The 15073-nt window shown below is 61.1% G+C and overlaps 2 protein-coding genes across 3 annotated transcripts in view; both read left to right on the top strand.

The window, feature by feature from the left end:
* HTT (huntingtin) overlaps positions 1–11742 on the top strand; it is a 103217-nt gene extending 91475 nt beyond the window's left edge. Inside the window, exons 57-65 of one of the 2 annotated variants that reach the window (XR_003048463.1) lie at positions 1174–1329; positions 3702–3892; positions 4125–4239; positions 4358–4571; positions 4870–4975; positions 6574–6736; positions 6877–7037; positions 7821–11243; positions 11310–11742. Coding sequence is in view for 1 of the 2 variants with exons in the window: in XM_025051720.1 (XP_024907488.1) it covers positions 1174–1329; positions 3702–3892; positions 4125–4239; positions 4358–4571; positions 4870–4975; positions 6574–6736; positions 6877–7037; positions 7821–8034 (1320 nt within the window). In the remaining variant the exon portion in view is untranslated. Of the gene's footprint in view, positions 1–1173; positions 1330–3701; positions 3893–4124; positions 4240–4357; positions 4572–4869; positions 4976–6573; positions 6737–6876; positions 7038–7820 lie in introns of both variants that reach the window. The other variant, XM_025051720.1, reaches the window with a different exon arrangement.
* A 1910-nt stretch (positions 11743–13652) lies between these two features.
* MSANTD1 (Myb/SANT DNA binding domain containing 1) overlaps positions 13653–15073 on the top strand; it is a 10949-nt gene continuing 9528 nt past the window's right edge. The window contains exon 1 of the mRNA XM_006919102.2: positions 13653–13668. Coding sequence (XP_006919164.2) covers positions 13653–13668 — 16 coding nt within the window. The remainder of the gene's footprint in view (positions 13669–15073) is intronic.

Here is a 15073-nt window from a genome sequence, read left to right as displayed (position 1 = left end):
CGACCAGAACCATTGGCACTGCCAGTGTGTGTGGGGCTTGTTTTTACCTACAGGTGTCCCTGTTTAGTAATGCCAGGTGTTTTAGTTTTTTTGTTTGTTTTTAGCCTGGTTTTCCTCAATACACCTTTAAAGGTTCTTTAATTGTTTTGTTTCTGGTCAAGTAGAGGTTTTTAGAAATCTTATTTTCAATTTGTAAATAAAAGTTTATAACTTGATATTTTCAAATATCAAACTAAGCATCATCAATTTTAAATGTAAAAAACAAGTTACTTATTAATTCATTTTAAAGTAACAGTAATGATCATTTCTATTTTAAAGTAATGTTTTGAATTAGAGGAGCCTTGTTTGACACTTTTGCAAATCTCTTTAGTGTCCGGTTTGTTAGAGAACGTCTGGGCCCCCATATCTGCTCCGCATTCAGTCCGTTAGTGTCAGCTAACTCCTAGGACACGGCGCCATGTGATTGGGAGAGAATGGGAGGCAAGGGGCAGACCAGGCCTTACTGTCGCCATGGAAATCAGTTTGGCCTTGCGAGTGCCCAGGTGTCCTGTGTGTGAGAACTGCTGGTTTAGACGGTTTGCTGACTCCCGTTGTCCCCATCACTGGGACTTGCCCGTGGCCTCTGACAAGGACCGACGCCCCTTCCCGCATGCTCCCAGAGGACACTGACACTCATTTCCAGATCAGTCGGGAAGAACCGAACGTTAGAGAGCTGACCGTTTTGGGGAGACAAAACGAATCCCTGGCCAAGCATATATTTTTTAAATATTTTTTTCTATCCTGGGGCTTTAGAGAGCCTGATCCCCTACACTGTGGGAAGGGCCTGGGGTTTTGAAACAGACCAGAAATGGGGCTTGTCCATGGTGACTGCTGCGGAGCATGTTCCCACATGGGTCGTGACAGGTCCCTGCGTGCCCCGGTCCACGCGTGTGCGCAGAGGCGTCTGCAGGCATCTGCCGCTGACCAGCTTGTCTTCGCGTTCGCACTGTATTTTAGGTCTCCAGGCATTTGCCCGTTTCTTTTCCCTGTCAGGCCTTGTGCGAATTCCCTTACTTTATTGTCCCTTGGCTGTGCGAATGTGCGTTTCGAACTGTGTTGCTTACTTAATACTTAATAGAGGAATTACTGATAGCGAAATTCGCCCCCCTCTGTCCGAATGTTCTGTGTCTCCAGCTTCTCGTGGTCTCAGACTTGTTCACCGAACGCAACCAGTTTGAGATGATGTACGTGACCCTGACCGAGCTGCGGAGGGTGCACCCTCCAGAGGACGAGATTCTCCTTCAGTACCTGGTGCCTGCCACCTGCAAGGCGGCCGCCGTCCTTGGAATGGTAAGTGAGGGGTGGTGCAGAGGCCGTCCTGTGATGATTGGGTGTCGGGGGTGCAGCCTCAGCCTTGGAAGGCTCGTCCCAAAGCTCCACAGCAAGCATGAAACGCCGGAGAATTCAGTCAGTATTGGTGCGTTCCCACGGGGCCCGGGAAGTGTGCTGTGGTGGGCCCGCCTTGGAGTGGACCCCTGTGCCCCTCACTCTTGCGGCCATCATGGTGGCTCATGCCCCAGGAGAGCTTGGTGTGCGGTGGACATGGGTCCCACTCCTCCCCAGGTGCCATGGCACCCCTCACCCCCTTTGATGTGCTTTCTGTCAGCAGGGCCTCCTTGCTAGGGACCACTTTGTCACAGCAGCCCTGCATTTCTGCCCCCTACGTGGGGATGTCTTAGTGTTTTTCACCACAAGGACAGGGGCCTTCTTTTAAGTTCTCACTGCCTACTGGGTCAGAACTCTGCGAGCGCCACCCTGGTCTTCTGCACGGATGTCACCACACAGTGTCCGCTGAGCAGGCCTCACGGAGACGCACAGACATGCGCACCGTGGGCCCCGCCTGTGTGGGGCGTCCTGAGGAGGACTGGCCCCGCCGCTCAGGGCCAGGCCTTGACGCCTCTGTCCAGGACTGGCGTTCATGCGCTCTTTGCCATGTGGCATTGGCCAGTCACTAGGTTTCTTACTCAGACACCTCCTGGTGCCCATCTTCACAATGGCAAGAGGGAGCCATTCACTCAAACGTGGGTGGCTGCTGCGTGGCGCGGCAGTACCTGCCCTGGCCCATCCCCCCCATGTTTTGAACGTGGTCCTGTCTGTCCTGACAGTGACTGACCACGTGCCCCTGCAGCGGCCGGTAACATTTGTGGAGCCCTTTCTCCTGTACCCCACACGGCCCTCTCTCAGTCTGCCTGAGGGAGGCTATTGTCCTTTGCCTGCGCCCCGGGATGCCCAGGCAGTCTGAGCCCATGTCTGTGCCTGAGCCCCAGCTCTCCCTTCCTGACTGGGCTCCCTATAGAATTTGTCCCTTTGATCCAGGCCGCCAGAGCAGGTATCATCCCAAGTGGCCTTCAGCCATGGTGCCACCATCCAGGGAACAGAAACAATGAGTTCATTGGCTGTCCCTCTCTTCAAAGCCTGAGTCCTCTGGGTGTTGACACCACGTAAAAGCAGCTAGACTTGGCAGGTCCTTTTGTCTTGGTGGAGAGTTTCAGCTGCTAGACTCATTTTCATTGTAATTGTGTTTTTGCGCTCAAGCCCAGATCCTCCAGGCAAATGTTGTGCTGTCTGTATTCAAATAAGCATAATTCTTTAAGAGGATCCTGAGGCGAGATGATGCCCTTGGGACTCCACGGTCCTCTCCCCGCAGGCCGGGGGCCTGGCTTGGCAGGCAGCGGCACTCCGCCTCTTCCCCTCGAGACACTGGCCCAGTGCTGTGAGGTCTGCCTCCCTCGCTGTGGCCCTGCGGCGTTCTCAGAGCCGGGGTTGGGGGCGTTGGGGGGTCTGGAGGCACGGGCGTGGCAGGCCGTAGGGAGGGGTCCCGCAGTCTGTGGGTGTGGGACGGGAGGAGGACAGGGACATCCTACGCAAGGAGTGTCACTCTCAGCTATGTCTGCAGGGGCACCGCATTCCCGTGAGGGCCATAGTCAGACGGCTTTTTGACGAGACGCAGGCTTGGCTGGCAGTAGTCCCTTCCCCGGGTGGATGGTATGAGACGCTGCTGCTGTCACCACCTCTGCACTGTGCTTTACATGAAGGTCCCTCTCGGTGTGGGGTGCACTGAACTCGTGTGAGGGTGCTAACTGAAGTTGATGACATTTTGAGTAGATGCCAGTCGGGTCCCCAAGCCACCCCAGGTCATTTCTAGGAGGACATGCAGGGTTCCCTTACACTCACCTGTGATCTATATTACGCCGAAAAGACATAAAACATAAATCAGTGACGGGGGAAAGCGCATGGGGCGAGATCCAGAGGAACCGGGCTCAGCTTCCAGAACCCTCCCCTAGAGTCAGGGGACACGCTCGGTTTCCCCAGCAACTCGTGACAACACACGTGGCGTGCCGCCCGCCAGGGAGGCCCTTTAGAGACTCAGAGCCAGAGCTTTCATTTGGGGCTGGTCTGCAGGCCCCTCCACCCGGCACATCACAGACCGCAGACCCCAGGAGGGGAGGGGTGTCAGCGAGGGCGGCTGAGGCACGGGGAGCCATTCTCATCAGCGAGGGTGCTGGGGACGCTCCCGACACCCAGGTTCCCGGACGGCAGCCTGAGGACGGCAGTCAGGCCTGCTGGGAGAACCCCCCCGTCCGCACACGGTCTTCCACCGCAGCCTCCGGGCCTCTCCCGCTTCATCCTGGGGCAGCCCTGCTTTTGTGCCTGTGCCCCAGGACAAGGCCGTGGCCGAACCAGTCAGCCGGCTTCTGGAGAGCACGCTCAGGAGCAGCCACCTGCCCAGCAAGATCGGGGCCCTGCACGGCATCCTCTACGTGCTGGAGTGTGACCTCCTGGATGACACTGCAAAGCAGCTCATCCCGGCCGTCAGCGACTATCTCCTGTCCAACCTCAAAGGCATCGCCCAGTGAGTGGCAGCTGCCCAGGGTCGGGTTTCACAAAGGGCTGTGAGAAGTGACGTAACACTTTTCAAAGCATGTGTCCGACCCTGGCCACATCGCACGTAGGGGTCAGTGGGAACTCTGCAGGCACCCTCCTTGAGGGGATGGTGGCCGAGGTCCCCGAGAGCAAAGATGCTGCACACCGCCAGACGGTGGCTGCTCGCGCGGCTGAGCTCGGCTGTTGTCTCGTGTCTCCAGCTGCGTGAACTCGCACAGCCAGCAGCACGTGCTGGTGATGTGCGCCACCGCCTTCTACCTGATCGAGAACTACCCTCTGGACGCCGGGCCCGAGTTCTCTGCGGCGATAGTGCAGGTGAGCGGGCCCTGCTCCCACTGTCAGCGGGGGCAGCGCGGGCCGTTCAGATTCAGGGAGGGGCATGAGCGACGGGAGCCCCAGAGCGGCACTTCAGCTCCCAAGTCCTCCCCTCCAGATGTGCGGGGTGATGCTGTCTGGGAGTGAAGAGTCCACCCCGTCTGTCGTTTACCACTGCGTCCTGAGGGGCCTGGAGCGCCTCCTGCTCTCCGAGCAGCTCTCCCGGCTGGATGCAGAGTCGCTGGTCAAGCTGAGTGTGGACAGAGTGAATGTGCACAGCCCGCACCGGGCCATGGCGGCCCTGGGCCTGATGCTCACCTGCATGTACACAGGTGAGCGGTGGGGGCGGGCAGCTGGCCCACGCCCACCCGTGTCTTAGCTCTGGACCATATGGTCTCCCATCGCCGCTTCTTGGGACATGGACCACAGGTCCTCCTCCAGTTCTCAAGGAGATGCTGGTGTCAACCACGCCTGGGGAGCCCATCTGTGGACTGACCACTGCCCCCCGTACCACTGCCTGGGCCTCCCACCCTGGGTTTCGGATCGGGGACTCCCGTGGGTTCAAGACACTGTCTCCAAAGCCTGTCTAGTCACACAAAGTAAGTAACGGTGCCGAACGCCTCGTTCCAGGGAAGGAGAAAGTCAGCCCGGGCAGAACGTCCACCCCCAGCCCCGCCGCCCCCGACAGCGAGTCCGTGATCGTGGCCATGGAGCGCGTGTCTGTCCTCTTCGACAGGTGAGGAATGAGGCCGCGGTGGCCCCAGCCGCACTTCCGCTCGTGCCCTGACCAGCTCATGCTTCACCCTGGGCTCTGTGGGAGTGGGCCGTCCTCGGACCCCAGTACCTAGGAGTTTGGAGCTGACGGGCTCTGAGGCCATCCCAGTGGCTGTCCACCTCCCCCGAGGGCGGCGTGGTGTCAAGAGGGGCACGTGAATGGGAGCCCGGGGGGCTGGGCGTGGCCCCTGAGCCATAACAAGACCTGCTGCAAATGCTGCGGGCATGGAGAGGGGCCCGTCACAGTGGGTGCGCGCGCACCCCCAGGGCATCGGAGCGGCTTCAGGAGGACTTGGGAGGCAGGTAGAGGCTGGAACAGTTGACTCGTGTCTCTGAGTCAACATCAACCGCACGCCGAGCTGGTGGCTAGGATCGGCTCAGCTGGCCAGTTCTGGAAAACGGGCTGGGCGCCTCCTTGGCTTTTGTCTGCAGGACAGGGCCCCAGGCCTCTCAGTGGAGGTGGCGTGACGCGTGTGGCCTCCCCTCGGGGCGGCTGGTCTGCCTGCTCAGCCGTCATCTGCAGGCAGCTCAGGCAGCGGCAGCCTTTGGGTTTGCACAAGCACACGCTGAGCAAGACTCCGTGTCCGCTCTGGCCAGACACGCTGCTCCGGCAGCTGAGCATGTGCACTCTGTCTCCACGTGGAAATTTCATGTGAGCATTTATAGTCAGGCTTCCGTCCCACGCTCATCTGTCAGCCAGGTGGTGGCCAGAGGACCACGCTCGGGTCCCTGCCTTCCTGGAGCTTCGACTCCAGCACTAATGAGACATCTGTCAGCACGTGCCGTGCAGGCATGCAGCGGACCGCTGTGCAGACTCTAGGTGGGCACTGGGTGGCGGAGGGAACTGTCATTCATGGGTGCTGTCTGGAGCAGCAGCCTCCCGTGCTGGGCAGCAGCTGGCAACTGCGGACAGGCAAGTCCAGGCACCCGCGGCAGGAGGAGTGGGCCCCGTTTCCAGGCCACTTCCACTGCCTTTTGGTCACTTGCAGCTGGGACACCATCGTCATGGTTATCTCCACTGTCAGAGGGACACTGCTCGGGGTGGACGGGGATGTTAGGGAGGTGCCGACGGGAATGCCCGTGGGTTTGAGTTAGACAGGAAAGCAGTCCTAGGTGACAGCGGTGCTACCGCGTCGTGACAGAGAGAAGGCCTGAAGCACTCGGACACAGATAAAAGCAGAACGTCATAGGGGTGTTTCCACTGAAAGCTTTGTAATCTCTGCCGTGATGTCACTGCCCGAACTCTTTCTGCTTTATGCTGTATGTGACCTGAAAACCCCTTCTTTGAATCATTGGCCCCACGTGGGCAGAGAGCCCCAAGCCAGTGCGTCTGTCTGCAAGTCACTGGCGAGGTCCACGGAAAGACGGGGTGCCTTCTGCCATCCTGGTTAACACTCGGAGCCCAGCTCACGACCCGCTTGGAAGGCCCCCTAAAGTCCCGGGCACCTGGCCCTGGCGTGCGGCAGCCAGCCCCACGACAGCTGGGTTCAGACGCGAGGCTCTCCCGGGCGGGGGCGGGGGTGGGGGCGGCCAGGACTCTGACCAGGTCCCTCCTTCCAGGATCAGGAAGGGCTTTCCCTGCGAAGCCAGAGTGGTGGCGCGCATCCTGCCGCAGTTTTTAGACGACTTCTTCCCGCCCCAGGACGTCATGAACAAGGTCATTGGGGAGTTCCTGTCGAGCCAGCAGCCCTACCCACAGTTCATGGCCACCGTGGTGTACAAGGTGAGGGCGGGGCGGGGACTTCCCACACGTCCGGGATGCCTCAGCGTCCCATGGTGTTGCCCAGCGGCGTGCCACCGCCCGGTCCCTCCCCTCTGAAGCGCTGTGTCTCTGCACCCGACATCTGGGCCTCTCCTCCTCAGGTTTTCCAGACTCTGCACAGCACGGGGCAGTCGTCTATGGTCCGGGACTGGGTCATGCTGTCCCTGTCCAACTTCACGCAGAGGACCCCGGTCGCCATGGCCATGTGGAGCCTTTCCTGCTTCTTTGTCAGCGCGTCCACTGGCCCGTGGATCTCGGCGATGTATCCTTCCGGGCGCTGGGCCAGGCTGGGGCCGTGCTCTGCTGTCGACATCGGGGCACGTGTGCTGTGTTAGTTTTTAAACCGCAGCTGTCAAGGTGACATTTACCTTAAGCCCCAAGAGAGCGAACTGTTGACCAGGAAACCGAAACCAGTGTGTTCACCACACAGACCGGCAGAGGCTGGGCCCGGCGGGCGGGGCGGGCGCCCCTGCAGACCCCTCCCCGTGCACTCGCCGGCTCTGTGCAGCTGGGTCTGTCACCGATGCTGCTTCTCATTATCCTCTTTCACTGTGCCCTGTGTCATCCCCTTGGGTACAGCTTAGTGAAGATCCAAATCCCACCCCCTTTTGGCAGCCGCCCCCCACACAGACCACAGAGTCTGCAGGCAGATGCCAGTACTGGCAGCAGGCCTCGCCCGGCGCAGGGCGCCACAGCTCTGCCCTCATTCCGCAGGAGGAGCTGCCGGGTCAGGTAAGTGCTGCCGAGAGGTGTCCTTCCCATGGGCCTCCAGCCTCCTCGGCCGGCTTTGCCTGGCTCCCCGCTCTGCTGGGCAGAGATGCCTTCCAGCCGGAGAGGGGCAGTGTCCTGGGAGCTACTGTGGACTCGCTGGCAGGGGCCAAGGTGGGAGGAGCTGCTGGTACCAGCACGGCCCGGGCTGCTGTCCGCTCTGGTTTGCTCAGAGATTCCCAAGCCCACTTGTCAGCTGGGCCGGGCGAGGACCGGGTGAGGACTGGGAGACAGCCGCCCCCACCCCTGCAGCCTCGCTCCTTAACTCCCCCACCAGCCTTCCGCATGTCATCAGCCGGATGGGCAAGCTAGATCAGGTGGACGTCCACCTGTTCTGCCTGGTGGCCACGGACTTCTACAGACACCAGATGGAAGGCGAGCTGGACCGCCGGGCCTTTCAGTCCGTGTTCGAGGTGGTCGCGGCGCCGGGCAACCCGTATCACCGCCTGCTAGCTTGTTTGCGGAGCGTCCACAAGGTCGCCACGTGCTGAGCGCCAGGCGGGGCGGCCACAGGCAGTGTCGCCTCTGTCGCGGGGCGGACGCGCTCTCGCAGTGTGGCAGCGGCAGGGAGTACGTGCAGCAACGTTGGGTTGAGCCTGAGTCCGTGCAGAAAGCACGAGCAGTTGCGTCACTGGCCCTTGGCTCTAACTAGTATTAACTGCCAGCTAACCCGGCGTTCCTGCTCCGACGTCCGGCCTGGCCCTCGTTTCCAGGGCACAGCTGCTCTTGTGTCTGGGACACAAGTCTTCTGCAGGGTGGCCGTTAGCCCCCCTGCTGACTCACAGGCAGGAGGTGACACCATCGAGCTTTTGAGAGCACTCCCCCACGTCCCCCAGTGGGGCACAGGAAGCCTGGGGCTCGTGGTCCTGCTCCAAGCAGGGCGTGCGCCAGGCGGGGAGGCTGGGAGCAGGACATCAGCGCCATACTTCCCTTTCTCTGTGTTCTTCTCAGGATTTAAAGTTTAATTGTATCAGTAAAGAGATTAATTTTAAGGTACCTTTCTATGCTGTGTAAAGTCTGCTGCATGCTATAGGCTCTGCGGGAGTGGACAGCCTCTCCCCCCAGTGACCCTCTTTCTCACCCAACACCTCGTTCCTCCTTAACATGCTGAGGACATTTTGTGGCACACACCCTCCTTTCTGCGTGTTCACATTAATTAGGACGTAGAGAAGTGTCACTGTTCAGACATTTGTACCAGGCCTTCTCCATCCAGCCCTGACACAGTACCCACTTAGCCGTCCCGTGTGTAGGAGGCACTTCTGCCCGCCATCCCCTTCCTTAGGCACCACCAGTAAGGAGCAGTCTCTCTGCACTTAGGCTGACCAGGGCAGCCACCAGACATGAGCAGCCTCTTGTATCCAGAGCCTCTAGCTTTGACGTGCTCCGGCTCCCAGCCCAAGCTGGCTCTGGGCGCGGTCTGCCCAGGGGCCGGCTAGCTGGTGTAGGGACCTGCTTCCCTTGTGGCCCCTCATGCATGTCGGGGCCCAGACGCATGCCGGGCCCGGCAGCCCCAAAGTTGTAACAGCTACACTTGTCTGAGCCCCTGGTAGTAGCCGAGCTTGGTATCGTGGCCACTGTTAAAGAAAGACCTGGGACCTCCTTGGCCCCCTTTCAACGCCCATGCACCACCCTGCACCCAGGAGAGCCAGGCCCTGCCCCTGGGCCAGTGATGGGGCCCTGCCTGACGGTGGCAGGGAGGGGACCTGGCGGGGCGGTCACAGTGCTGCTTCAACCCCATCCTGGGCCCCTAGGCCCGAAGTAGAGCATCAGATGCGGACGGGGCCAAGAGCTCAAGGTGCTGAGGGTGGGGCTCTGGGCCCCAGAGGCGGGCCAGCCGTGCAGTCACGTGCTGTCTGGGTTTGGGGCGTTTCACGTGGTAAGGACAAATAATCTCGCACAGGAAAAAGACCCTTTGGCTGCGCGGTTAGTTACCCTCCTGTCTGTGTGTGGGGCCCGAGCTCCCCGCCATGCACACAGCTAGCACAGGGCTCCGATGCGAGCCGCCCTCGCTCCCCCAGAGCCACCACTTCCTGCCGGTCCTGGCTGCAGCGGTTTGGGGTCAGCTGCAGTGCAGGGTTTGCCCACTGCCCATGCACGTGAGGGCAGGCTGTGGGGCCTCTCCTCAGAGCAGCCCTTGGCTTTTCCTGCCAACCCCCAACAGATGTCCGGCTGAGCCAGGCATGGTCGTGGACGCGGGTCAGATGTCAGCAGGCCTTGAGGGGCTGTACTAAGTTTAAGAAGTAAGAAAGTTACCGTTGCCCTTTGCTCACTTGGGCTCTCGTTTCTCATCCCAGCTTTTCCTGGGAAGTTCTTAGAACTTGCTGGCCTACCCCCCCTCCCCCCCGTCCCCCAGGATTTCTGCAGCTCTGAAATGGACGTGTCACAGGCTGATGTTCCTGGCTAGGTATTTTTCGTTTGTGAGAAAGGACGCTGTGAGTATAGAGTTTAGAACTGTTTCTCTTGGGGCTCATGTCACTGGACTCAGCCGAGGCTTCCGTTGGCCCTCTCGTTCGCAGCGTGATCCACACAGTCAGTTCTTGACATGGGGCTCGGAGCCTGGCTCTGGCCGTAGGTGCCAGCCCAGAGACCTGCCTGCACGCCCCGCAGACGGGGATGTGTGGAGTGCAGTTCCCACACCCCTGGGTCAGTGCATGTGCGTGTGCGCATCTGGAAACCGACAGGCGTCTGGAGATGCTGATGTGCGGGGTCTCCAGTGTGGCCTCGTCACTTCTCTGTAGAGGCCGACGTCTCAGACCTGCCCTATGGAGTTGGCTGCGCGAATGGGCCGTCTGAGTGTGGGGGTCATTGCTCGTTAAAGTCCCACTGAGAAAACAGCCCCCCTTGTCAGCTCTGCAGAAGGCGGTTAAGACTTTGAGTTCCTAAAAGTTTACGGCAGGCACCAATCATAGTATCAATCGAAATTTTGTTGAAAATATTATTAATTTGATTGCTGGGGTTTTTTTTGGCAGGGAGGGTTGTTTTGTTTTCCTGCTGGTGACATCAGGAAAGAGCTGAACGAAACCAGGGTAGACTGACTCGGCAGTGACTTCAGCGCGTCTTCTCCAGAAACGCGCCCCCCCCACCGCTGGCCCTGCCAGGTGTGTGCAGGTGACCTTTTCAGCTGCCAAGTGTCCTTCACTATTGTTTCTGCTCACTTTCGCGAGCCGCTGTCTGCTTTCAGAAGGAAAGCATGACTCTCAAACACCTCCAGACACCCAGAATGTAGCATCAGAGACGGCCCTGCACCCTAAGGACCCCCATACCCAAATGTCCCTCCGTGCGGGTGTCGTTTCCGAGCCCTGGGGGCTGCGGGCTCTTCTCCTGTGGGGCCGAGATGGGCGGTGCTGTTGGTCCAGCGGGCCAGACTCCGAGCAGTAGCCTCTCGCCTGCCTCACGGGCCCCGCTGCCGTCGGTTGCCGGAGCTGCTGTGTGCTTAGTTCTCTGTTTCGCAGGGAGAGGAGCTCGTTTCCTCTTGACACCGTGCGCATCCTCCCTAGCACATGTCCTCACTTGGCTTTTGTCCCTACCTCTGCGGTGAGTGCCCGAAACCGTGGCTACCGGCCTAGGTGAGACTGAGTTCTGTCTGGAGCAGGGGTGGAGGAGAGGCAGTGGGTGGGACCCGGAGGACAGCCATGATAGTCGCTGGCTGGGGAGCTGGGCTGGGTCATGCAAGTGAGGACTGGCCCACACTGCCTGGGCTGTGGCCTGTGCACGTGCTCAGAAGGGCTCAGAGAGGGGCCTGCTCGGAGGGTGGTGGCAACTGAAGGTGGCCTGGAAGGTTCAGGGGCCCCGTTCTCCTGTGAGCCGGTCACTTTAATGCAGTTGAAGGAACCCCCGCCCGCCTGCTCGCCCCCACCCCAGGGCTTCTGGGAGCATCCAGCCCTGGACAACCGCTGCAGTTCCCGCTGCTAGCGCAGGGCGCACCCCGCCGTCACGGCCCCGCCACAGGTGGTTTGGCTCTGAGCTAAGTGGGGCTGCGGCAGAGTGGCCATCAGTGGGGTTTCAGCTCACGCTGCACCACCACCCTGACCCCACCGCCCTGGGAGCCAGTAGGGCCGTGATGGGTGTGTCCCGGAGCCTGGCCTGGAGCTGACTGTCCACTTCGAAAGGGAATGCGAGGACTGGCTTGAGATGTATAGTTAAGTTTTTTAAACTGCTACATTGTACATCTGAATTAAAGAAAAAAATTAAACCCTGAACTGCTGTGCGAGGCCTGCTTTGCTTTTGGAGAACTGGACTCTGGGGGGGGGCGCCGAGGCCGCCTCATCAGCACACGCTGCCACCTCAGAGTGGAGACCCCGTGTCTGCCGGGCGAGGAAGTGGCCTGCAGACCACAGCGCAGTGGTCCTCCTGCCCCGCGGACGAGCTGCAGGGGCCACACTGGTTAAGTGACGGAGTCCAGTTGGGCAGGGCCATGGCTCTTCGGCACTGAATCTGCTTTCATGTCTGGCCAGGGCCCCAGAGGGGCAGCCAGGGCTGGGCCGGGACCTGGCCTTTGAGGCCCCCAGCCTGGCCAGCCCTTCCCGCTCGAGACTCCAGCTCTGGAAGTCAGCACGTCCTCTTAGCTCAGGGGAGCCCCTGCTGGGAGCCTGGGCCGTCGGTGCTGTGGTGACCTCAGGGTACAGATGGCTACCCACCAATCTTCAGACGGCAGCTCCAGACCGTGGGCTGTTCGATATTTGGACAGGTACTAAATATTCCTGGAAGTCCTGTGGGCTCCGGCCGTTTGGCCGTGGTAGCCCGCCCAGGCCCCAGTGATGCCTGAACAGATGGCTGAGCACGGGCAGCCTGGCCCTGCCCTGGGGGCTCGGCAGTGTGACCGTGCACATGAGCTTTTCTCCGTTTCTTTGGGAGATCTGTGTCCCCTGCCCTCCCAGGCACAGGACCCCCTTCTCTGCATGGGGACGGTGGCAGCATTTGGCTGCTGGGACCAGGTGGACAGGCCATGTCTGCCTCAGTTGTCACCTCAGTTGCTCTAAACATCTGATGGGGGTAACTTCACCCGGCCATGTCTGCCTCAGTGTGCACCTCAGTTGCTCTAAACATCTGATGGGGGTAACTTCACCCCTCAAATCCATCTCGCCTGCGGCATGACTCCAGGGCCCCAGCGCCTCAGCCTGCAGAGCCACCTGAGCTGTAACCCCCTCCCTGGGCCAAGCCTGGCCAGCGACCTCTCCCTGGCACATCCGAGCATAACTGGCCTGTCATTTCCAGTGGGCTTGTCACCCACTGTGGCAGAGGGCCCTCAGCGGAGAGCAAGACCCTGCCTCTCTCAGAGGAAGCCCCGCTTCTGAGACCCTGAGCCCTTCTGGATGTGCCTCTGGGCCCGGTCCGCACCTCAGTCCACGGCAGCCTGGCCGTGCCGGGAGCTGCTGCATGAGGCATTCTACGTTGGCACAGAGGACAGCCTGTTTTGGGGAGTCACCAAGACTTTGGGGAATCCGTGAGCTTCTCCCGTGGTTCCCATGGGCTTCGGGTCCTCTACAGCCTCGTTCCTCATCTGCCCGATGGCTCACTCACTGGCCGCCCAGGTGGCCTCACTGTGTCACCGCCATGTCCTTTCGGGGCCCTGACGTTCCCAGGCCTTCACACCGCATGGGGAGGGGATTGGGAGGAGCCACCGGCCAGGGAAGGTTGGCGTGTGAGGGGCCCAGGGGGCCATGGGACCAGGTGTGGGGCTTGTCCACCGAGGCAGAGGGCCACGGTTAAGGGCCTGGGCTCCCGGTGTGCATGGGGGGAGGGGCGCTGGTGCGGCGTGGAGGGCGCCCTGGGCCCCGCCCTGCCCCCCACACCCTGTGCTGTCCTGCCGTTTCCCACGCTGGGGTTCTTCCACTGCCCGGCTTCCCTGCCCACTGCCATAGACCCAACTCGGCCCCTCGGGGGCTGTCCACCTCCCGCCAGGCTAGATGGGCCCGGCGCTCGTGAGTATCGCGTGGACCGAACGTCATTCAGAAGGACACAGGCCTAGAGAGCGCGGGCCTTGCCTGAGCACGGCTGTCCCCCGGGCTCTCGCTCCGGCCTGACTGCCCTTCTCCCTGCAGGTGCTGCCGGTGCCCACCCCCCGGCCCCCTCGTCCCCTGCCCGCACAGACTGAGGGGCCCGGCCGGCCATGCAGCTGTGCCAAGGTATGGAGCCCCCTCCCCAGCAGCGGACAGCCAGACCCCTCCCAGTCCAGGTCAGCTGGGTGCTTGGCCCTGTCCCCATCTCCCACCCCACCCCACCAACCCCCTGCTACCTAATTCTTTCTTATCTGTGGGGTCTCAGCATGAGGGCTCAGCTTCTGGAAGTGCCTCCAAGGGCTCCCTCTCCAGGGCCTTCTGGTATCCACTGAAACCCAAGAAGAGACAGTCGGGGTCCAGCCTTTTCCCCTGACTCCCCTGCACGTGCCAGCTGGAGGGCGAGCAGGAGGCGCAGGCGCCCCTCTGGAGCCGCTTGGGTGCCGGGGCCCTGAGTGTGGGCAGTGACTTCCCGTGTGCCAGCTCCTGCCCCAGGAGGCATTGGGACTGGCTGTGCTGGTGTTACCCAGGCCAGGGACTCTGGGGTGGCAGCTTGACCTGACAGTAATCTACCAGCCCCAGCCAGGCCAATGTCCAGCCTCTACCTTCTCCAAAAGCTCCGAGACCGTGATCTGCCTGCTTCCTCCTGGGACGCCCACCTGGCCTGCTGAGAGGCGTGGTGACTCAGACTCACTCGGCCTTGGCACTGTGGTGGGAAAAGGTCCTCGGGTGGGGCAGAGAGATGGCACCATGGCCACTCGAGAAGGTCACATCTTCAGCGCGAGGATCAGGGGCTTCCTGGAGGAGGTGGCCTTTTCCAGTCATTGATTCTGCAAATACTCCTGAGTGCTCTGTGCCAGGCGCCGAGGCCCAGAGGAGTGCAGCAGTCAGGAGCCCTCCTGGGCGCTGCTACACAGCCAGGCAGTGGTGTCCCCATTTCCCCAGGTGAACCCTGAGGCCCAGAGAGGACGGGCCTCCCACCAGGAGCTGATGGCAGGGCCAGTCCTCGACCCTTGACCCAGGAGCCCCTTCCGAGTGTCTGTACGTGCCCCCTGGTACCCCGCCCTGCTATGCCTCCAGTGCTGAGGGCAGGAAGGAGGGCACCCCAGCTGCCAGCCCAGCCTGGGCATCTCCCTGAGTTCAGGCCACCGCCAGGACCCTGAGGGTGCCAGGCAGGCCCACAAGCGGCCACCTGGGCCTGTCCAGTGGGCTCATGCTGCTGGACCCCTTGCCCGAGGTTTATCATTTACCTTTGGAAAGCCGACGCCTTAGGTGGCGCTTTCTCTCTGCAGCCCCCACAGGCTCCCTACTCTGGTCTCCTGCCCGCTGGCGAGGCCCGTCCCCAGCCTGGCCCTCAAACCCACCTTCGCTCGCACAGTTGTGCCATCTCACGGCACCTTCCCAGCCCAGCCAGGGCCCGAGGTCGTACCTGTGCCCCTGCCCCTGCCCCTCGAGACATCGGCTGGGGCCTGGCAAGCCCTGCCAGAGGCCCACTGTGGGAGGAAGAGCCCCAGCCAGTCCCCGGGAGGGGGCG

The sequence above is a fragment of the Pteropus alecto genome, unplaced genomic scaffold (assembly GCF_000325575.1).
Source record: "Pteropus alecto unplaced genomic scaffold, ASM32557v1 scaffold5, whole genome shotgun sequence".
Classification (NCBI taxonomy): Eukaryota; Metazoa; Chordata; class Mammalia; order Chiroptera; family Pteropodidae; genus Pteropus; species Pteropus alecto.
This window is presented reverse-complemented; position numbering and strand designations above follow the sequence as displayed.